Below are 23054 nucleotides of genomic sequence, written 5' to 3'. Positions count from 1 at the left end.
TAATAGACTGGTTGGAGAGCGTTTTATTTAAGCTTGATTACACATTAGGTGAGTATTGTATTTTTGTTTTACACAAAGGTCGACAAACTCAGCAATGTTTGACAAAATGTGTGATCCATCTGTGATATACAGCAAGTCACAGGAAGAGTAATTCAGTCTTAAAAGACCAAGGAGGATATTATTCAAGGTGCAAAGTAAATTGCAAAGACAGTTTCCAGTCAATCTAGCTGTTCTTGGTTAAATATATCCCTCAAATATTTTTTTTTATCACTCATTAGGCTGCCAAAAAGAACTATGACCTGCGTGTGCTGGAGAGAGCCAGTTCTCAGTGAGAATAAATAAAGCAAAGCATTCTCTGAACTTGATGGTGAAATGCTAGCAAGCCTATTGTATTTCACCATCATGCTTCAATAAAGATAAGGAGTGGACTAAATTGTTAACAAGGGATCAAAATTGCAAACAAACCCTCCAGAGCTTATGTGGATGTAGATAATGCATGGCAAGATATCATTACGGTATTAATTCTTTGATCTTGTTCTCGGAGAAAGCAGCACTTCACAGCATTGCTGTGGAGACATCCTGCTGACCGTTTAGACTAGACAAAAGTGAAGCAATTGATCATTTGAAAAAGGGAAACATTTACAGTATTTCTTTTTCTTTGAGTGTTCTTCCCGCAGCAAGACTCAAGTGATGAAACTGGAACCGTTAGGCTGAACCGTGATTTATTAAAACACAAAGAAAGTTGTGCAAAAAAACACATCTGGTAGTTTGCTTTGCATCAACAGATAAGAGTGAACAAGAGAATTACTTAAATCATCAGTTATGCCTTACACATTTTCTGTCCAAAATACAAAAATACAAAAGTAATACTGATAACAATGCTACACCCTACTCGTGCAGCTCCAACAGCTCCAGAAACTAAATGAAATGTACAAAATACTCTTTTCTCATCAATCTGTTTGCTTATTTATGACATAACAAGTTACGTTTGACCCCTGAAGTTCACATGTTTTTATCTAGTTGAAAAAAACCTTTTATTTTCCAAATAACTTTCCTAAATATTGTTTTCTTGAACAATCATTTGTCTCATGTAGGTGTTCATGAAAGCATAAAAACTGTTGTGAGCAACCAGGATCCTTCAAGCACATTCTAAATATCAACAAAAGGGGAAATGTCTGCCATCCTCTCACCACTGTCCTGAGGAGTCACAGCTTTACAGTGTCATTCATACCTGATGGTGAAATGGTGAGAGGCAGACAGATGATGGGAGAAACAGTAGAGACCTTAATAAAGGAGTCACTGAGCGCTATTCTCCCGAGTGAGCCTCCAGGTGTGTGATCAGCACATTTCCGTCCGACTCTGTGGCCTGCGAGCTGGTTTGTCTGTAGTAAGCGCTGCCAAGCGTGGGAAGCCTTCGGAAGCGCGACGAGTTCCTCTTGTATACAAACCACATCGCTCCTGCCACCAGGGCGAAGATCAGTACGGCCACCAATACGGCAGCGGGGATGACGCCGTGGTGTAAACCTGAAATGCACGACATTATAGCTTTGAGTTGGCCTTTTTTCATGTGTGGTTCTTTCTGAATTATATAGACAAAGATCCATGCTGATATATTATATAATACGTAGGCCTATTGAGATCCTTTACCTAAATGAAAGTATACAACCCTACTTTGAAAATATTCGACTACAAACAAAAGTCCTGCGCTCAAGTTAAAATATAGTGCAATAAAAAAAATCAACTTATATTAGATTAAAAAATATCTGTAGTAGTATAAAGTACAAATGTTGCATGAAAATAGATGTAGCGCATGTAATGTGTACGTGCTTTTACTGAACAACAACATAATGTTTGCTCATGTGTTGGAATACATTTCTGTGCACAAAAAAAAGTATTTCTCTGTGATTTTGTTCACAAATTTGTTAAAATCCTTATTAGTAAGCGCTTCAATAATCCATTCACCTAACAGGTGTGGCACATGAAGATGCTGATTAGACAGCCTGATTGTTACACAGGTGTGTCTTTGGCTGGTCTCAATGAAACAAGGGGGTTCTCTTCACTGATGGATCCTGTGTGACCAAAAAATGCACATCTGTCGCCCCATTCCCGTGACATCCATAGTCCTGACGTTCCAAATGTATTTCTTCAAAATAAAACTGCATATTTCAGAGACCTTTTATTGAGACCAGCTCAAGACACACCTGTGTAATATCCATACGGCTTAATCAGCATCTTGATATGCAAACCTGTCAGGTGGATAGATTCTCTTGGCAAAGGAAAAGTGCTCACAAACACAGATTTTAATACATTTGTGCACAAGAGAGAAATAAGCATTTTGAATGTACATGTTTTATTTAAACTCCTGAAAAATGGAAGCAAAAAGTGTCTTTTGTCCAGTGTCTAGATGCATTCAACCACTGTATAGTTTAATGTGCATCTCATTGTTTTAAAATGCTGTCACTTATGTAACCCATCCAAAGTGTAAATTGTTCAGATGGAAATGCACTTTACCGTTTAGAGGTTCCACTTCCACCTCAGCAATTACATCTGCAAAAAAACACATACAGCGGAGTTCAATGCAACTTATCATGTATCATCTTGTGTATTCAGACCACGTGGTGTGTGAGCAAAGATGAAAACCGACACAGACATTCATCTTTGAAAGCTCGTTGATATGAAATTGGTTGTTAAAAATATATTACAGCTGCCATTATCAAAAGAATCTGTCTGCAAACTTTATTTTTTAGCATATTATCTATGTGCAACTTTGAAAGCACAGACTTGGTGTTCTGACTGTCAGAATTGTGATTCTTAAACCTGTAATACCAGATTAATTGTTCACTTTGTGGCAGCGGAAACAAGATGTGAACATGTATGGATCAACATATCAGTTGGGAAGCTACATATATCCCAATATGTTGTACGAATTGAATATGAGGGACCCCTTAGTCGCTCAGAAGGCCCTGACTTGGACTCACTTGAGGTTGTTTTGCAGACGAAGCCGAGTCGTTCGGCGCATTGCGACAGGTGCCACACGCCGTCAACCACCCTGGTCGTAACGCAGGCATCTGCAGTCAGCAGCCTGGAGTCTGGAGCTCTGTTGGGCCAGTTGATGTAGTCCATAGGTGAGCCATCCACCCAGGCCATAGAATCAGCTGAAAGCACAGGCCACAAGTTAATGAAATGGGATTGCAGGGCAGCGCGATCATCTCATGGGTACCAGAGAGTTATCAATTCTTACTGTCGGTGTTGAAATACATCCCCAACCACACGACGTGGTGAAGGAACCCCGACGACCACAGCTGCTCCAGAACAAAACGATTCTCTGTCTCGCTCTCGATGGTCAGGACGTCCGAGGTGTTGACTGGAAGTGACAGCAGTACAAACAAACTCACTACAGTTCGTTTTAAAGCAGCAATTTGCCTTTTTTTTTAAAACCCTGCGCAAAACAACAAACACATGTCCAACTATACCTTTAAAACAATTACAGAGGGTAAGTATCAAGTATTATAAACACACTAGACACACTAAAGTATGTACCCTTAAGCATCATTTTACTGGTTGTATCCATTTCTTCTAAATGGCATTTCTAACTATGAACTGTAAAGTTTTCTAAAGCACTAGAGCTTTATCAGAGCAGCTCCTCAAGTTGGCCTGTAGGGGGAGTATGTATTCCATAATGCAGATTACAGTGACTTAACATAGTTCTCTAATTTCCAATCATACCATTGTCATCAATAATAAAAACAACGCATCCATGACTTAGTAATAAATAACCCAAAAATTGCATCTGACGATTCTCTACCTTTCTGCCTGCAGTGCTCTCTTGACTCTTCAAACGTAAGCTTCTGCACCACAGGCTCAAAGTCGTAACAGCCATGTCTGAATTTCACCCATGTGGAGGGACACGCCACCTCGTATGAGATGAAGGGTTTGTTGCCTGAGAGAGAGAGAGAGAGAGAGAGAGAGAGAGAGAGAGAGAGAGAGAGAGAGAGAGAGAGAGAGAGAGAGAGAGAGAGAGAGAGAGAGAGAGAGAGATGATGATGATGATGAGGGACAGAAACTCAGCAGCTGAAGAGGCGCAGTGTCGAGTGAGTACTGACTTGGTGGGGGGACATGACACAGGGCCCCTGCTAGCGGAGTTTCACAGTCAGCTCTCCGCCAGCCTCCACTCACGTCCATGTACACACACTCTCCCGTGACGAAGTCGTCATCCGTCGCGTCCCAGTGAGTGTACACCGTGTCACTGCCATCTGACCACTGGTAATTGATGCCACTCTGTGGGGAAGTGACCAGAGTGTCGGTGAAGAAGTTGCACTTGTGGTGACACTCTGCCAGGAACACTCAACACTTAATTCACACAGACCGTTGACTGTGTTGTTCTTTTGTTTGTATTACACATTTTGCAGTTATACTAAGATTTGTTTTTTTACTTGAATACATGCAGGTTTTGGTTCATTTCTGAAATACTGTATCCTGGGTTTGTTCTAATATGGAAGTGTCACAAAATGTAAAACTCAAATTGAAATGATCTTCAAGAATAACATGATTCGCAGCAGTCATAACACTAGACTATGACGACCTCCAGTTATTTGTTAGCATTGGACAGGGATGGTTCAATAAAGCACTGCAATAAAAGTAAAAAAAAAACAGGTTCGTGAGACGGAAATAAACGGAAACAAGATTAGGCAAGATTAAAACAATAAATATAAGCGAGGTAGAAAGAGAATCGTCTCTCTAACGTCCTGTGTTCATTTCTCTCCATGACTAAGAGATTCCACAGGGCCTCAGCAATACTTGAATCCAAATGTTAAGCCTCTGGCTGTCTGCTGGGAAAGCGCATGCCTGTGGATGAACTACCTCTACGTAGGCAAAAGGTCAGGAGAAAACCCCTAGAGGCATGTGAGTCAACTATAACTAGCCCTCGACAGGCCTCTCTAATGCAAAATCATGTATAGAATCTTTTTAGGACCTTTTGTTATTTTCACAACTGTGGGCAGCATATTTTGCAGTATTTAGATTTTGTTCCCAGCTATTTTCTTTTTTATTATGTGCCTTCTGATTACTAGAAGCTTCAGATTTTTCTACTTTAGAGAAGGCAGTTAAGGCTGGTCAGGTGGTGCATCCTGGGACAGAAGAGCAACATAGGTCAAAAACTGTTATGATTTGCTAAGATTATTTGAGTGTTAAGCCATTTACATGATGGTGTGGGATAGGAAACTGATTCAGTTTTAGGATGCTGATGACACGTGGACATGCAGAAACTATGCTTTTGGTTAAAAATATATATTATAAATTGAAAAAAGCACATTTAAGTAATTTTATAATTCATCTCCTGCATGCTGATGTGTATTCTCTGCAATTCATGGTTATAAACAATATTAAAAGCAATAGTGTTGGGAAATACTCTTAGTCGCTTTCCTGGCGAGTTAGATGAGACTTGAATGCTGAAGGGAAGTTTACATCGCACTGGTCCCCTCATGAAAAAGCAATTGGATTTTTCAACAAAAAATTGTGACAAACAGGTTTATGCAAAATGTAAAATGATCACTACTTTTATGATTTTTGAAGCATGAATGCATTTGTCAGTATTAAAAAAATAATAATCAGAAGAAGAATATGTATCAACGCATTTTATAATGTAAAACAAAAACGTTGACTTTGACTGGTGAGGGACCGGAAGTGCAAAAACGCTATTGTTGATGTTTTACGACTCATTGTTGTAGCACTTTATACCCCTCTGGTGTTTAGCCAGTAGACGGTTAGCTTAGCTTAGCATAAACTAACAGTTATCATAGACTATCAGCGGGAAACAGGAGTATTGTCGCACCATGATTGTGTGACTTAACTAAAGTAAATGTAGTAGTTTGAAAACTTGTTAGGTTAGTTTGTTTCCCCCTTTTTCCTCTCAGTATGCTAAGCTAGGTAACCTGCATGTATTTATTGTATAGACATCGGAATGTCATACCATCAATCTTCTCATTTAATTACTGCTAAAAAAGGTGACTAAGCATATTTCCCAAAACTGTAGAAAAGCAGACACACACACACACACACACACACACACACACACACACACACACACACAACCATCTCTTCAATCGACAAAATACAGTGCGCAGCGGTATACAGTACATATTGCATGAGAGGATACATACGTCTTGACTATACAGTCCAATCCAGTGGGGGACTGCCAATCTATTGACAAGGACAGTAAGGAAAGCCTGGTGGTATGCATCTGTAACGCTCACTAGGTCAGAATCTCTCTCTATGCACATATGCATGGCCCCGTACCAGCTCATGTTGCCGGACACGACCTTGTAGCTGCGGCTCCTGTACTCAATATTGTCAGGGAGAGGGTGGTGATAGGAGTGGGTGGGGGGTTTGGATATATCTGTTTCCAGAAAAATAAAAAAATAAAAGGACAAGTGTTTAGCACACATACAATCAGCGGATGACTGATTAGCTGTCACTCATAAATCAATTACCAGTTTGACAATTTGAGCTCATTTGCTTTCTTGCAGATAAAATCTCAAATCTGAGTGCTGACTTTCATCAGTGTGTCCCGTCATTATTGTGAGGCTGACAGATATGAAATTGGTATCAATCTTCTTATTTCCCTTTTCACAAAAAGTATTAATAGTATCTAACAATAAAAGCTTTCAGTGATCAAAAACACAATGCAGGGCTACATGGATGGAGGGCCTGGTGTGGCCCATAGAAATGTGACTTGTGTCATTCATTATGTGTTGAGAGTTTCATTTAAGTTGAATAACCTGGCACATTCCACATAAATGTGGTCATTCTGACCCTATGGCTCATTAGAACTTACGGGATACGGGAAAACAAGGATATCAGGGCAAGCTGCACAAGCCTTCTTACTTCAGCCAAACAAACATGATATTTACAAGAATCATTGCAAATCCAGGTCTGAGTAAAGCAGCCACCTACGATAGCCAATATAGGTAACTGCATAGGGATCTACGTCTATAGAATAGAAACACATGACCACATGCAAAACACCAACAGGATGCAATACACCATATTGTTTTTTTTAAAGACACAGTAAGAAACATTAGAAGGCAGGTTAAGTCAAATCAACCGTGTAATGTTGTGAAATTAAATTCAAAATCAGCAGTTCTATATGTTCTATACATGACATTCAGAGCACTAATTAAGTAGCAAACAACTTGCCCTCTCCAGAAAAATAAAAAATAAAAGATCTACTGTTAGCTCCACTAGCACCGTTTGCGCTGTTAGCACTTTAGCCTTCACCATGATGAGATCCGTATGGAGGCAATCATAGATTTGCTCTAAATTCCCTATAGAGCTCCTTTAAGTTACTCTTTAATGTGTCTTTATATTTTATTGTGTTTTTTAATTTTGTTAATGTGTTTAATCCTATTTCTGGAGCCCCGTACTTTCAGTTTTGTTAATGTTTCTTTCATTTGTATGTGGCTGTCAGGAAAGAAAACACCTGTCAGCACAGATGACGGTTTCTTTGACGAGTAGAGAGAATAGGCGATGAGAGAAGTCGAGTATGTGATCTGACAGCAAAAGACAAAGACAGAAGCGCAACAAAAGACAGGCAGTGACAGAATAAAATTAAAGATAAAGAAACTGTCGGAATCTTACCTTGAGGTTTTTGACAGACAAAGCCATACCCACTCTCGCTGCACTTCTCATCGTACCACTTTCCTGTCAGGTGGAAGTTGTGGTTGTTGGACAGAACAGTACACAACGGCTCATCCGCAAATCCACTGAGCCACTCATCCTCCTGGGGTTCATAAAGCACATACAAGTACAATCAAACCCATTCACAAAAGCACATTTACAATAAAAGTGTCTTTTCATCTTCAGGCGCTACCACCAATACTTGGTTGCAACAAATTGAAGCAGTGAAGCTCAACCTAAAGTATTCACAGGGGCTTACAGTGAGATAGCTCTTGGGTCCAATTGGAGACCAGTTGGTGTAGCTGACGGATTTCCCATTGGCCCATCTCATGGTGTCTTCATCCCGCAGACCAATCCACACACCTACAGAGCTTCCCTGGAGCAACATAGTGATGTAGGCTGCGGGAATGATGGCGTGAGAATAGGAAAAATAATAAATATATTTATAATAAATTAACATTGCTGGGCAAAGTTGAAAAAAAACAACTGATTAATCGCATGATTTTTCTGCGATTAATCGCATTATGCTCCAAATTCAATAATGAAGTAAAAAACTAGTGTTTTACAGGTTTTATTTTAAAGTAATGTGACCAATATATATTAATATATATTAATATATATATATTAACAGTACCTGTTAATATATATATATATATATATTAACAGGTACTGTTCAGTAGTAAGGGTCCCTGTGAGGGACAAACCACTCCTTCTTTTGTCCATGTTCAGTCTGTTGCTTACCTTAAAGATGTCTGGTAAAGACCAGCAATTGATTCACTTCATACAAAAGCAATAAGTGCTTTTCATATTTTTCAGTTCAGTTTTTCTTCCTCAGTGAGAACAGTCCAGGAGCTTTGCGCATGCGCGATTCACTTTCAATCTGGACGCATATACATGTAGTGTATTTGCCCGCCTGTGAGCGCGTGTGCAGCGGCGAGCGGCGAGCGGCAGCACCGCTGCTCGTTGAGAACAGAAGCTACTGAACAATAAGTGCTTTACGTCAGACTCACTTCGTCACGCTGCCTGTCGGCGAGGATGCGGAGCGCGCGCGCCTTCAAAGTGAAAGCAGTGCCGCTGTAATGCGTTCATGGCGTTTAGCTTATTTATTCATTTTTCGTTTAATTGACCTCACACGGGCCGGACTGGGAGAGCCATAAAACGCCAGGTCTGAACTATGCCACCTGGAGAGATTTCAAGCTATAAGCCCCTCCCAATGCAAAAAAAAACAAAATGCAGTTAACGCATGATTAAATAGTTAACGCTGTTAAAGGATTGCCTGATTAATCTTGCGTTAACGCGTTATAGTGCCCAGCTCTCTCTCTCTCTCTCTTTAACAATTCTTCAGACGTTGCCTCTACCTTGTTCTATTTCGTCCTCTACGGCAACCAGCGAGCCAGCGAAGGAGGAGCAGATGGATTGGGCATCTTTCCAACTCTTTCCCTCCTTTGGGCCGTCAGGGAGGTGAAGCAGGAGACACTACGAACACATACACACAAAACATGGACATCACATTGTGAAATGAAAATCATAATTCCTCCATCACCTCCCGGACGCTTGTTTGGAGAAGTCAGAAGTCAAAGTATACAACATTTAAAATCCTAGCACGTAGTCCTATTTCATAGGAATGAGTTTGAAAGGGTTGCTTTTGCGAACTATTGGTTGAAAGGAACAGTGTGCGTTTAGACCAGTGGTTCTGAACTGGTCTGGCTCCCGGACCCACCATCACCCTTAATGACAAGCCGCGACCCAAATCGAGGAACAATCTCAACATCTCCAATGTAATTGATGAAAAGATGGTGCAGTTTGAACCTGAGATAGTATGGAGACAGTAGTGTTGCATGCTGCGTGTGTGATTGTGTGTGTGTGTTGAAGGTGCATAACAATAAGGGCCGCGTTTCCCAGATTCGTTAAGACGCTCTTAAGCGCTAAGAGCATCTTAGGAGCACTCTAAGAGGAGAGTCATTACGACAAGGCTTTCTATTCTGTTTAATATGCAGAACAGTTCCAGGTCACTGGGTCTCATTTATTTAATACCAAACAGTAATGAATGTCTGGTTACTATCATGTTTTCAAACTATCTTTCTCACATACTGTTTGAGTGCAAAATTAGATTTCACATGTCCCCAAGGGAAATCTTTTTTGTATCATCCAATCTTGTATTTTTACTTGAACAATCCAGTGCTTTATTTGAAAGACCCTTAATTTTGAGATCTAGTACCAGTCAAGATGATTTCATAGAGAATTTGCTGGTTTTGCTCTTTATTTTGGAGGATGAGGGGGTTCTGCGATTGTCAACATAACTCACTCAAAGAGCAGTGAAAGCAAACACAAACATCCTGCTTCTACCCCAGAGGCAGCCGGGAATTTAGAGAAGTGAACTGAGAATTTGTGGAAGAGAACAGGGTGTAATGAGGCTCTTTTTGTTGTTGCAGTTTGCACATAACAACAATATAAGCGGATATTCATTTAAAATGGTAACACTTTACTATGACCTCTCACATGCAGAATCTATTCACACTAAACATATAATAAAGGGTTTATGAAACACTATCGTATGGCTGTAAACAGTATATTTCAGCAATTATCATCATATGAATATATATTTAATATTAGTGTTTAACTATATTGTCATTCACTGTCTGTTTACACACCAGCCTCCACTTCTGACACTTGTTCCAAATACACTAACAAATGCTTATATCTCCTTAAAACTACATTACAAAACAGTTATTAACCTTTTTTTTAAATGTTTATATACCGCCTGAGTAGGGGGTTAAAGAAAATTGTTATTTGCAGGAGTTATTTAATTTATTCATCTATGACGGTTGTCACTGCTCGACCCAGCTCAGCTCCTGAATGTGTGTGTGCATGTGTGTGTTTGTAGGCGTGTCCAAGTGTGCCTCCGCACCTTGTGTCCAAAGTACAGCCATTTCTCCGGACACCCTCCGACGTAGTGAGGCTCCCTGGGAGTCTCCACCACAGACACGGTCTGTCTCTTGCACATGTAGCCGTGGAGATCGCTGCATTTACCCGCTGACCACTTCCCTGCAACATACCGGGGAAAGCCCCATACATTCTAGTACAGTGTGCGTAGATGTTCATCGGTGAGTGTTTCTGAATGCGCGACGCGTTTACCTGATGAAGAAGACATGGTGACACACAGGCCGTTTCTCCCTGGGCCACCACTGGCGGTCCTCTCGGCCCAGTTCTGATATTGTACCTCCGTCCTGTCGCTCCACCTGCAAGCAAATGCATTAAATGACTGGACCTGACTGATTAGTTTTAATATTATACAAGGCTTGATTGTGCTCAGAAATTGAGTTCTGTTTTTGTTGTATTCCTCTTTCTCGTTTGGTAGCACCTGCGTGCCCATTCTCACTTCCATATTATATGTTTTCAGTTTAACTGATTTGCACTTCAAATGGCTTTGTGTCCCAAATTTCTAACGTGCAAGCTACGACAGATGAGATTATTATGTCTTGCTCATTTTTGACATTTTTTACTGATCAAAACACTTCTGGCAAACCGTACATGAGCCCTGATGCAGATTTATCTTTAATTTGAGAGTGACTGTCACTGTTTGCAATAGGCCTGCAGTGTTGACCGCTCTAATAGACAGTGGCAGAAACAGGAAATGTTTAACACACTTCAAAGCACACACACACACACACACCTGGCCTCCTCTCCAAACTGCCCAATGGACAGGCCAATCCACCAGTCTGTCGGGCCCAGGGAGAGCTGAGGAGAAACAGTGAAAGGAACAGAGATGAAAAGGGGTTTACTTCACTTGTGCCCTCCTCCTTTGCAATCCAGTCCTCACTGGGACAGAAGATCGGCTTTTTCAGAGCCTCTCTGACATGAGCGTTCATTCAGGCCTCCTTGGCCCGTGCTTCGTCTCTTTCATCGCCTTGTTTTGTTCCCTTTATCCCCTCACAAGTCTCAACACAAGAGACTTCGATATGTGTGGTCCAAAAGGCCGCACAAAAAACTACCTTTTTCTTACTCCCTATGAGTGGGGGCACTCGAGCGTGAAAGCACATGAGGTACGTTTTACTTGGCAATGTCTGTCTGGAAACACTTGACTTTGTATGAGTGTCAATTGTGTTCACACTTGCTTATGCACTTGTTTGTATTTCACTTTGTGTGTGTGAACTGTTGAGAGAGAGAGAGAGAGAGAGAGAGAGAGAGAGAGAGAGAGAGAGAGAGAGAGAGAGAGAGAGAGAGAGAGAGAGAGAGGCCTATTGGACCATTCAACGGAGAAGCGCCTCTGTGATTAAGTACATTGCTTTGGCTGTGAACTACTGTGGCATTGTGCTCCTGCTCACTGAAACCTCCCGAAAAATGTGTTTTGTCCCGGCGCCCCCGACATCATTTTGGTTCTAGCAATTAGATGAAGACAACATTTGCAAAGAGAATGAATAAGTAAATGTTGAATTGATCAAGGAAAGGGTGGGTAAGATATCATTTAAAAAATAAATGCTTTACCTGCACAGAGATATTAATATTTATTTGTAGCAAATTAGTTGCAGATATTATTTTGTGAAATTGAGTCATTATTTCTCTATTTTAAAAGTAAGCTGAAAATTGTTATATTTCCTTTTGAATGAGCTCTATTTTTTTCTATTAATGAATTACATTTTAATGTGCCGTATGTTTTACAAGGAAACGAAGACGTGAAAGAGTGATTGCAATTTGAATGACCTTTGGTTATCGCACTTACAACATACACATTTGTGCTGTAAACATGACTTTAGCCGACATAATCATGAAATTCAGAATCCGCCAAATGCCTTAGGGAGTGTTAGAATTAATAATTCACTCTCATGAGACGGAGAAATTAATAATACCATTACGGTGGTGCTGTATGATACTATTTGATTATCGTGATTATAAGATAGACGCCATCTTACTCCTATATCTCCGTATGAGGACATTGACATTTTGTGAATAGAAGTTCATGAGCAGTGGTAACCACAAACCCGCTGCAAGCGCTCCTTGACAAAGTGCAGCTCCTCTTTGGAGTGGATGGACAGCAGGTAGGCTCCCATCATCTGACAGGCCAGAGACACAGCGTCCCAGTCAAAGGGCTGCTTCGCCAGCAGGTACTCAGCTCCGTGGTAAAAAACCCAGGGCTCGCTTTCTATAGGGGAGGCAGGTGGACAATTATACACTGTATAATATATACTGTATGTATGTCTATAAAAGCTTCTGTTTGCCAGAAGTAATGAAAATACTTACGCTCGGTGTACCAGTAGGGTTTTTTCAGTTGGTCACCTGCAACCAAAAACCAGAGTCTGGTTTAAGTAATGCGGCACTGATGTGTACATGAGCAGCATGTCTGTGTGTATGGAGAGTGGTGGCGTGAGGGCGATTACCTCTGGACAGCTTGCAGATCCACTCGTGTTTGGTGTCACAAGGCTGCGGCAAGAGAGCGTTGGTCAGGTCGCTATACACAGCACAGTTTCTCCTGTCATCCTCCTCGTTCTTGTCTTCGATGAAGGACGTGACAACCTGCACCGACACACCAGACAAAACCAGAATGCTTTTAATATTTACTTGTGTTCCAAAATGGCCTGCGGACACTTTGTGAACCTCTCTTTGTACTCACGGGAGAACCATCAGACCACTCCCAGGTTCCAGGATGTTCAGGGTCTCTCTTATTTAAACCCACCCAGAACCAGCGGCCCTCTGTTCTGAAAAAGATAAACACAATGCAACACAAGTCTATCTGAGCAAGTGTTTACATTTTAACATTTGAGCTTTGACAATGACCTCTCATGTACTTCACTAGCACATCGTGGAAGAAATATTTACAGTTGTAGGGAGGTCAATAAATGGTTTATAATATATTTCATCCTTGTATTAATTAAAATAAGACATTGACATGTTTGTTGAAGCAATTTTTACCACATCATTGTGGTCTGGATTATGTCATAACACTCACTGTAAGTTGGCAATCTAAGCTAAATGAGTTAGCCCTTTTGTTTATAAGTAATCATAAATTGTAATATAGTGTATGGTGTTGTAAAATTTTGCAGGAAATTTGAGGGATATTTGCACAGGTGGAATAACCTTTAAAAAATGTGGAGTGCCCGAGGGTTCAATTCTAGTGCCTTTGAATGCTTCCCCGTGGTCACCTCAAACACAGACGTGGTGTTGCCCAATGAGCCTTCTGCTCTGTGCTTTCTGGTTAGACGTCTGGCAGATGTGAAAGTTTTCTTCATTTAAATTCTGAAAACCAGAACATCTGTATGCACAACTACTAACAACAATGTATGTGTTTTTTTTAATTCCAGCCTCAATGTCATCAGCAAGCTTGTCCAATGTTTACCATCTGAAATATATATTAAAGATGTTTAAATTGCTGCCATTATAGATCTGGGTCACTGGTTTTTCCCTTGCTCGTTTTATTTCATTGTATTATTTCATTGTATAATTTTTGGTTGTGTGTGAAGCAACATTGATTTTGCTACACAGATAGACTTAAATATCATTATTATTATTTTTTTAAACTGTAAATCCAATACTGTTATTAAAGAGCAAGATTAACTCGAATAACTAATGCTTGACAAATGTTTTTAATCAAACACCACAAACCTAATTTACTTATTTTACTCTACAAAATGATCGAATTATTATTATTAATTTTATTATCCTTTATTATTCTCCCTGGGGAAATTCTTCCCTGCATTTGACCCATCCTTGGTTAGAGGGCAGTGGGCTGCACTGTGAGACGCCCGGAGAGCAGCTAGGGGTTAAGTGTCTTGCTCAGGGACACTTTGACATGTAAACTATGGGGGGGACTGTGGATTGAATCGGCTACCTTGTGGTATCGGGACAACCACTCATCCCCCTGAGCTTTATTGTGTTGTTTCAATCCTAAACCACATTTAATCTACACAACTCAATCATAATATCCTTCACATCCAGCTCAAAACACATAAAAAATAACCTGAAGCATGATCAGTTCCAATAACATTCCTGCACTGACGAGGCCCAGAGGGCTGTACCAACCCTTCAAACATGGTACTGAGGAGATGCTTAACAAACACCTGCTCCTCATAGTGGTAGAAACTGGCCAGCTGAGTCCCGAGGGCCTGGCAGAAGAAGTCTGCCTCCACCCAGGAACGCTTCATCAGCACTTTCTCATTGTGGAACACCTAGAAGAGCAACACTTAGTTTGAGCAACACTTAGTTAGATTTCTGTTTCTATCTGTATTGATTGAAATATATATTCAGTTGTTTTTTAACTCCAAATAATTTAAAAATGTCAAATTCATAATATATCATTATGTATACTTGAGGCAAACAGCTAAATATTATTTTTGAGTAACTTATTTGTTAAGTTAGTACTGTCACCTCACAAACCCCACAGTGAGTCGATAGAGCTGAAATAATAAGTTAATTAAGTGGCTGATCGTTAAAAAGAAGGAAAAAAAACAGTAGGTTAGGATTGAAGGTGAATCAGAAATGGGAAAAAGAAAAGAGAGGAACACAGAGAAAAGACGAGGATGATCTCACCTTAAAGCAGTAGAGCATCCCAGGACGGGATTCCCAGCCTGGAGGACAGGGGACAGAGGCATCGATGTGGTGCTCTGGCAGCTGGACATCGCGGTAGCTGCTTATGCTTTGCTTGCACACCGATAAGGCCTTGTGCGACTTGCAGTCTTTTACTTCCCAGTGACCCAAAGCAGGGCCGCCTGACATGGCAACACAGCCGCCAGCACTGACTAAGGAAAGGAAAAGATGAAGCCGTTGAAAACGAGGGAGGAGATTGACGTGAGACCAAAACGCAGCAGATTCATTTAGAATTAGAAGAGAAACGTTTTCCAATTCACCTGGCTGGTGTTTGTTCCAGTTTGTAAAGGTAAGAGGCATAGAGGTGCTATTGTGAAGGAGCCAGCTGTACTCTCCCCTCTTCTCCAGGTCTACCAGCCCAATCCAGTAATACCTGCTGCTGTTGTTGGTCCCTCTCTCACTCAGCAAGCTGTTGACGAACGCCTGCTCAAACCTGCCAGGACGAGGAAGACCAGAAGATGAGGAGAGAGGATCCAGTGTTGCCACAAATACTACATAGCTGACCGTTAGCTGAATAAAGCACCTGTTTTCCACAGTAAGGAGAGGAGCGGTGCAGTAATATCCCATCAGTGCGTCTTCATGGCTCTGTTCATGGCTTGTTACAGTGTAGCAGGAGTGGCCATGTCGCTTCCAGCCCTGCAAACATCCGCAAAACAAAATCAACTTGTCACACAGCGTGTCATTATGTTCCTTTTCAAGCGGCATCTTATTACAACGACATCATTAAAATACCGTATCTTTGCGTGTGGAGGGCCTGACTTATTATCAAAACACACATGAGAATTAGGAAACAGTAGTGTGTTAGTGATGCAGAGGGAGGGATGAGAATTTAACAGGAAAAATGCAAACTTGTTAACACTTTTTTTTGGGTCCTGATCATAATGTGTCCTGTGCTTTGAATTGTCAAGTACTGAGGATTGGCATCTAGTGTTAAGTCAGATTGAAGATCTTTTTGATCTTCCTGTTCTTCTGTTTTTATTCAGGCAAAGTTCTTCTGTCGCTGCTTACATTTAATATCGGAGAACTTTGTAATAACAAGACTCACACAGCCACACTAGCAGCTCTGTGAGGCTGTGGTAAGGTATAGCGGTGCTTGATCAGGCTAACATGCTTAAAGTAACATTGATTTAAATATTTCTCAAAGTTTTAAAGGTTTCCTTTTGACATCACGACCTAAACTCAGGTGTTGTTATTGGCACGTCTACTGAAATCTTTCTAAGCAGCACATTCCTAATCTGGAGCGAAGGTTAATCTATTCATTTGTGTATATGTGTGCAATTATATGCACGTCCGTGTGTGTATACTCGTCTGTGTGTTAGTTGTGTGGTGGGGGTGTTTTGACAAGTGGTGTCAATTTGCCTCCCCCCACTTTAACCCATACATCCCATCTACCCCCCATTCTCCCGATACTTAGGGACCAGAGGCCTGCACAAACATTTACACCAAGACCAAACCCAAAGCTTTCTTTAAATCCAAAGTGTCTGGACGCCTTTTTAACAACACAATGACACGACGGTAGACATTTACAACACAGACGAGAAAGAGACTAACGTGGAATATATGGTTTTGTTGCTGAAGCCCGAAGCACCAGAGACTGCTCGAGCATGTCCACTGATATTACGCCTTCAGGGACATTTTTGGCCTTGTGTTTTCAGGGCATGAAGTTGCCCGATGACTCAGGAGTCTGATATTCTTGTAAACAGAGTCGAGGAGCAACACGAATGCCAGACAATACGTCAGAAGTGGAGTGAATCAGCTCATTGTGCTTGTGAAGGGGCAACTCACTCTGAAGTTGAACTGCAGCGGGCGGCCGGCTCCGCCTGGTGCAAGTCCTGATCTGTGTGGGGCTATTGTAACTCTGCACAGCACGTAATCTGCCTGGCGCAGTTAAATATAGTTGCTTTGGTTTCGGTTGAAAATAGACAACTTTCTTTTTTCTTCAGCAGAATCAAGTCAACCTCATATATTCCACGGTCAATAAATCCAACAACCTGAAACTATGATGGATTAATTCCTTTAAGAGGTAAATTAAGAGCATTAAGTGTTATGTAGAAATGTGTCGTTATTGACCCTCTATATCTTGTGTGGATAGGGAAAAGTTAGCCAGCTGTTCAGTACACGCTGACCTGGTTGTATGCACATGTGCGTTCATGTTTGTACCTCAGGACAATCTTCATCCCAGGCTCCCGGCTGATGAGCAGATTTCTGGATTTCTCTTCGACACACAGCAGGCAGTCGCTCATCACATGACGCTAAAAGCCAGTTACCTTCCTGTGAAAGAGGTCAACGCTATTACTTTCACAAGACCTACTAAATGTATACAAACATTTTTAAAAAAGGGATTAGAGCTGACAAGATTAGAGGATTCATTTATTAATCTGCATTTTGATTGTTGAATAATGGTTATTTGATCAAAGTCAAACAAGAGATACGTTGCTTTTGCTTGTCGTCATTGAAGTAAATGTAATTATCTTTGGGTTTCTAAATTGTTGGACCGCCTAAAGAAAGATAAGTTTTAAGATATGAAACAATCACCTTCCTGTCAGCTTTGACACAGAGTGTTGCATCGGTCAGGTTGTGAGGAGGATGATACTGGTGCCAGAGAGTGAGAGTCACTGGTGAGCCATCAGACCACTCTACGGTCGGCAACGATGCCGGTTTCCAGAGACCAATCCACACCTCCACGCTGTCCCCAGACACTACGAAACATGAGGACACACACACACACACACAAAGCATCCCCTTGTTATATCTATAGAGTGTTTCCATCAAACAAAACTTAATTTGTCGGTCGTGCATGATGCTGCTTACAGTTAGTTAGGAGCTGGAGCAGCATCTCCACCTCGGACAGGGAATGGACACTGGTGAGGTTTGCCCCCTGAGAGCCGCAGGCTTGGGAGGACTCCTCCCAGCTTCCGGCCTCCATCTCTGACAGCAGCCGATAGCAGACACCATTATGAGGCCACCAGCCGGTACTACACTCTGTGTGGATATACTGCCAGTTCTCTGTGCGAGGAAGACGACGAATTGGGAGTGGAGGAGAAATCACAACAGACCAAAAAAATTCGCAGCAGACACTGTTTTGGTCTGGCCACCGACAGCGCAATAGAGAGAGGTCAAAAGTTAACTCCCCGCGTGCAGTGCAGCTGTTGAGGCCAAAAGCTGCAAGAGCTAACCAATTTTTCTTGTGCATCTTTGTACTTTGTTTCATAAGTCACCACCGCTAGTTGGTTGGACACCTATATAGATACATGCATGCCAGGTTGTAATGCAATGTGTTCAGCGTATGCTCTCACCTAGTGGCTCTGCTCTTCGGGTGTCATTAGGCGTCTTCTTACAGATGTAAGGCAGAGCTGACTCACAGGATAGACTCTGCCAGTGGCCCTCATAGGCGGAGTTGTACACTCCACACTGCATGTTGTCCTGCAGCGGGCTGGCAGGCAGAGCTGATGCGAACACAGTGATAGGAGTTTTATTTTGAAAACCATCTTTCTTCCTCATCTATACTGTGTATCTTCCTGTACTTCCTCATTTGCACTGTTGTATGTGGAAAAGTATTGAAGGTCCAACCTCACATTTTACCACATATTGCTTGCACATTCTGTGACATTACTATAAATGTATATGTAATGTGTTGTGTGCAGAAAAAAATAAATAATATATATATATATATATATATATATATATATATATATATATATAAATTAAAAAAATAAAACATTGTCAGTGCTGTATAAACCCCTTTTTAATGTTAAAACTACATGTTTTGCTTCACAAATACAAATGCCAGCACATACAGTACACTGAATGAATAGTATATATCTTGAGGTGATTGAGATTCATTTTATTTTCCGTGACATAAGCTGTATTGACGTGTCAGCGGAGCACACAACGCATTGTACCCATGGCTAATGGAGCCATCGTCAAGGAGCTGTTTTTATGGATTTAATAGTCAATCAATCGCTCGGGTTTATGTCAATCAACACTCGTTCTCCGACACCACGCGTCAGTCTCATACATTTATTCATGGCATGCACACATTTTACAATCTGTTTCCTCACTGTTCAATAAACTCAAGTGCAACTTTTTGTTGTACGCACTCTCTGGAGTGCACAAAACTGCATGAGCTCTCCACGATTGTCTCTTGACAAAAACAAAACTTCAGTATTACGCACTCAAATTGCAATTCATGCCATGAAACGGAGTAAACCAAAAATCAGTACCTGTGGTGAAATTGACCAGTGATAGAGGAGCTCCATCAGACCACTGCCACCCCCGTCCATCCTTCAGGTGGTTCAGCCCGATCCACACCATCGCTCCAACACTTGCAAGTCGATCTACCGCAAGACGATGTTGAACGAATTGTCAACAAATCTTATCCAAAATAAATAACCGGTTAACTATCGGGCCAATCTCAAGTGTCACTGAGGGGTATAAAAGTAATCAGGACAGTGGATGGAAAGTAATGTGGATTATTGGAACAAGACATAAAACCCTCATAAGAAGCAGTGTAGAATCTGTAGGTTGTGTAGTTCCAGTGTTGCGTTTGTGAGTTGATGGATGTTTCATTCAACCACTTTTTGGTCCCTGCATGTGTTTTCCATCAGATGCCTACCTCTGATATACCTGTGCTCTGCCAGGCTGGTGATGCTAAGCAGATTCCCCCCTTGAGCCTGGCAGGTTGACAGCGCCTGACTCCAGGTCAGGATGGTGTACAGGTTGAACTGGTAACACGCACGCAACTCCTGGTTTGACTCCCAGAAACGGTCGCAACTGAAATCTACAAGAGAAAAACATTTTTAAATTCAAAAGGCAGCAAGAAGCTGAGAAGGAGTGAGATGAAATGAGACAGTGTGCAGATAGTTTCCAGCTGTGGGTCGATGTCACTGACATTTTAATGTGATATTGAGTTTGTATTTTTTTTTGTCAGATACGATTCTAAAAAATATTAATTATTGTTTTGGTTGGAATGTTTTCTATGTTTTCTACGTCCTTTCATAACCATTAACAGGACTGATGTTGAGCGTTAACGTCTGGCGCTCCTCGTTCATTGCAAGGTGCTGGATGGGGTTGAGCTAATGGCACTATGTAGATGAGTCAGGCCCTTTCACACCAAACCATTTAATCATGGGCCTCGCGTTGGGCATTCCGTTGTTGAAACAAGAGGTGTTCACATACTTCAGGCCATGCAGTGTATCTATTCAAGGTCAGTCCTTACTCCGTTGCACTCTTCTTTACCTTGTACGGGACAGAAGCCCCATCTCTCGGCCTCATCGTAACGAGTGGTGGTAGCGCACCATTGAAGGTGGTCCTCGCGGCCCTCAGTCGTGCATTCATAGTACCATTTGTTGTTGTATTTAAAGGGCAAAGCGCAGGGCATGCCACGTGCATTTCCCAACAAAGTGTGTATATCTGCAAATAGGAAACAAGCCTGGCATGAATTGACATGACATACCTCCAATGCAAACGTTAGATCAGGAGTCAGAAGACATGCAGGGTATTTACGGCGTTTACCTTCATACGGATATGAGCACGGCCCCTCTCTGGGTGTGCTGTACCTTTTCCACTCATGATAGGAGTTTTTCTTCACCACCACCAAACGTCCGGCCACGGCCACCTTCCACTGGGACACCCCGTACAGCACGTTTCCGCTGCAGCGCCACCACAGCACAGGGAGGGCGGCGTCGCACTCAAACGTGCCGAGAGGCTGCGTGGCGTCAGAGATGTTGAGGCCCAGGCACGTGCTGGTGCCCAGGTTGAAGAGGCGATGTCGGGAGACCCACTTCCACAGCATGCGGCGCGTGGGCCGCTCGCAATTTTCTAGCACCAGGTTGGAGCGGTCCACTGTGATGCAGCGCTTCAGCGGCTCGCTCTCCAAAATGAACAGACCCTTTTCTGAGGTGGGTGAGAGATGAGGAGGAAGGGAGGGAGAGTTGTGAAGGGGAGAGTGGTGAGAGACATGGGGCAGGAAATCGCGAATTGAAGCGAATGTGTAACACAAGAGACAGGAGGATGGATTTAGTGAGAGCAAAAAAATAATAGATGAGTATACTGTATGACTATGAGGGCATAACCACGCAGTGGGAGGCAAAACGAGCTTTCAGAAAGTCAGTTCAGAAGTAAAGTGAGAACACTTACTTCTCACTTCACCTACTTCAGCTTTAATATTTCACTTTTACTTCAGATGTTTCGGCACCAAAACAGATTCAAATTGCATGTTAAGTGCAACCAACCGTCCAAGAGTACTATTATTTAAGATTGTACTGTAACAACGTTGCAGAGCAGCACTGTTGATCCATTATCTTGACTCGAATTTAACATGTCGGGATGTAAAACAGAGAAAATCAGCATATCCCTTAAATAGAAGAAGCTAAAATCAGTACATGCTTGATGTTATTCCTTCATAGAATTAAAAAAAAAATGTCACCAATCATCAGGTCAACAAATCATTTCAGCCCTATTGCAAGCAATTTGACCATCTGCATGTTTCTTTCAGATTTTACTCTGGGAGGTTTTTTATAGCGCTTACAGTCAATACTTGATTCGTCTTTGGGACTCAAAAAAAAACTTGGACAGCACATGTTTCTCTTCATAAACACTTTTTTTTTTACATACAATAAAAAAAATCTGGGAGTGTAATGTGAGACACGCTGAAGCAGTGGGGCTCAAACTTTGGTCCAGAGGCCAGTTTAGGGTCCAGGCTGGAGTTATATAATGATCTGCCGCGCTACACGCACAGGAAATGAACATGGACCGTAAAGCGTCTCCCCCTTTACATCTCGACTGAAAGACCACCGAGCCGCAGCTGCAGCCAAGAAGACTCGACTTACTGTAGAGCTCCGTGAGCTGTTTTTCCTCCAGGACCTCATCGTCTTCCTCGCTGACACACACGCAGCTTTTCGCCAGCAACACCGCCGCGCAAATAGTCGCCACAACCGCCACGGAGTCGATGAAGCGAAGCGACCGTGTGAACATTTCGACGGCGGGATGCGGTGCTGAAGCGCCAATGTCCGCACATTCCGAGGCTCCTGGTCAGAAAGAGGGGGAGAGAGAGAGAGGGAAAGAGTATTTCTGTTTTTCCCCTCAGAGAACTTTGTTTCCGAGTGAAGTTTTTCAGCGGGGGACCAGCGACGTCACGTCTGACGGAGGAGCAGCTGCTGCTCTCCGGTCGGGAGGCTGCATTCCTGCTGCCGTGGACTGACTGTTTTTCAACTGGATTCAGACGGAACGAAATCATAATCTATCTAAACTATATCTATATATAGTGAGATGGATAGACATACAGACATATATCCATTTAAAACTAGTTTCGTTGCAGAATCATATGCACATTCTATTATAACAGGTCAAGGCAAGATGAGATAATGGATTTAACATAAACGCAGAATAAAACTTTACCAGCTGCGACCATGAAGTGATGAACACGTGAATGCATCAATAATCATAATCCAATATATAGTTGGTGGTTTAAGGTTATTCTCATGACAATACTATATACTTTTACCGAAGTAAAATTCAGATTGCAGGGTTTTTCAATTATGTAATGAGCATGATTAATATGGTACCCTGTCAAACTCTACTTACACATTAAAAAACATAATAATAATAATACTGTATATAATTGTGTAACACAGGGGTCAATGTTTCTGCATTGACTACTGCAATCATTCCATATTTTGCTTATAATACTCACTGTGCATGTTTTTACTCAAGTACCATTTTCAATGCAGGAATGCAAATGAAGTGTTTTTGCAATTTAGTGTTGCACTTCCATAAAATTGGGTTGGGATCATAAACTCTCG

General features: G+C 41.8%; 1 protein-coding gene across 1 annotated transcript; it reads right to left on the bottom strand.

Moving 5' to 3' along the window:
* Positions 1-715: 715 nt before the first annotated feature.
* pla2r1 (phospholipase A2 receptor 1) lies at positions 716-22368 on the bottom strand. Its single transcript, XM_068579141.1, has 30 exons — positions 22083-22368; positions 20767-21147; positions 20491-20664; positions 19868-20032; positions 19476-19589; positions 18549-18698; positions 18064-18258; positions 17788-17951; positions 17413-17523; positions 15776-15888; positions 15513-15685; positions 15196-15404; positions 14689-14834; positions 13283-13367; positions 13050-13185; positions 12913-12948; positions 12654-12814; positions 11348-11412; positions 10810-10913; positions 10583-10719; positions 9033-9150; positions 7934-8073; positions 7636-7777; positions 6159-6394; positions 4104-4278; positions 3806-3940; positions 3242-3364; positions 2979-3155; positions 2512-2547; positions 716-1524 (listed from the first exon to the last, which is right to left on the bottom strand). The coding sequence occupies exons 1-30, from the start codon at positions 22225-22227 to the stop codon at positions 1307-1309; spliced, it is 4464 nt and encodes a 1487-aa protein (XP_068435242.1). The 5' UTR covers positions 22228-22368; the 3' UTR covers positions 716-1306.
* Positions 22369-23054: the final 686 nt, after the last annotated feature.

The sequence above is a fragment of the Clinocottus analis genome, unplaced genomic scaffold (assembly GCF_023055335.1).
Source record: "Clinocottus analis isolate CAN_PGR_092001 unplaced genomic scaffold, fCliAna1.0.p SCAF_1, whole genome shotgun sequence".
Classification (NCBI taxonomy): Eukaryota; Metazoa; Chordata; class Actinopteri; order Perciformes; family Cottidae; genus Clinocottus; species Clinocottus analis.
This window is presented reverse-complemented; position numbering and strand designations above follow the sequence as displayed.

Coding starts and splice junctions, on each gene's coding strand:
- pla2r1 (XM_068579141.1), bottom strand. CDS start 22,227: ATGTTCACACGGTCGCTTCGCTTCATCGACTCCGTGGCGGTTGTGGCG. Junction 9,151..10,582: donor GGCTGTACTTTGGACACAAG/GTGCGGAGGCAC, acceptor ATGTGTTCGTAG/TGTCTCCTGCTTCACCTCCC. Junction 6,395..7,635: donor TGTCTGTCAAAAACCTCAAG/GTAAGATTCCGA, acceptor TTCTGGAAACAG/ATATATCCAAACCCCCCACC.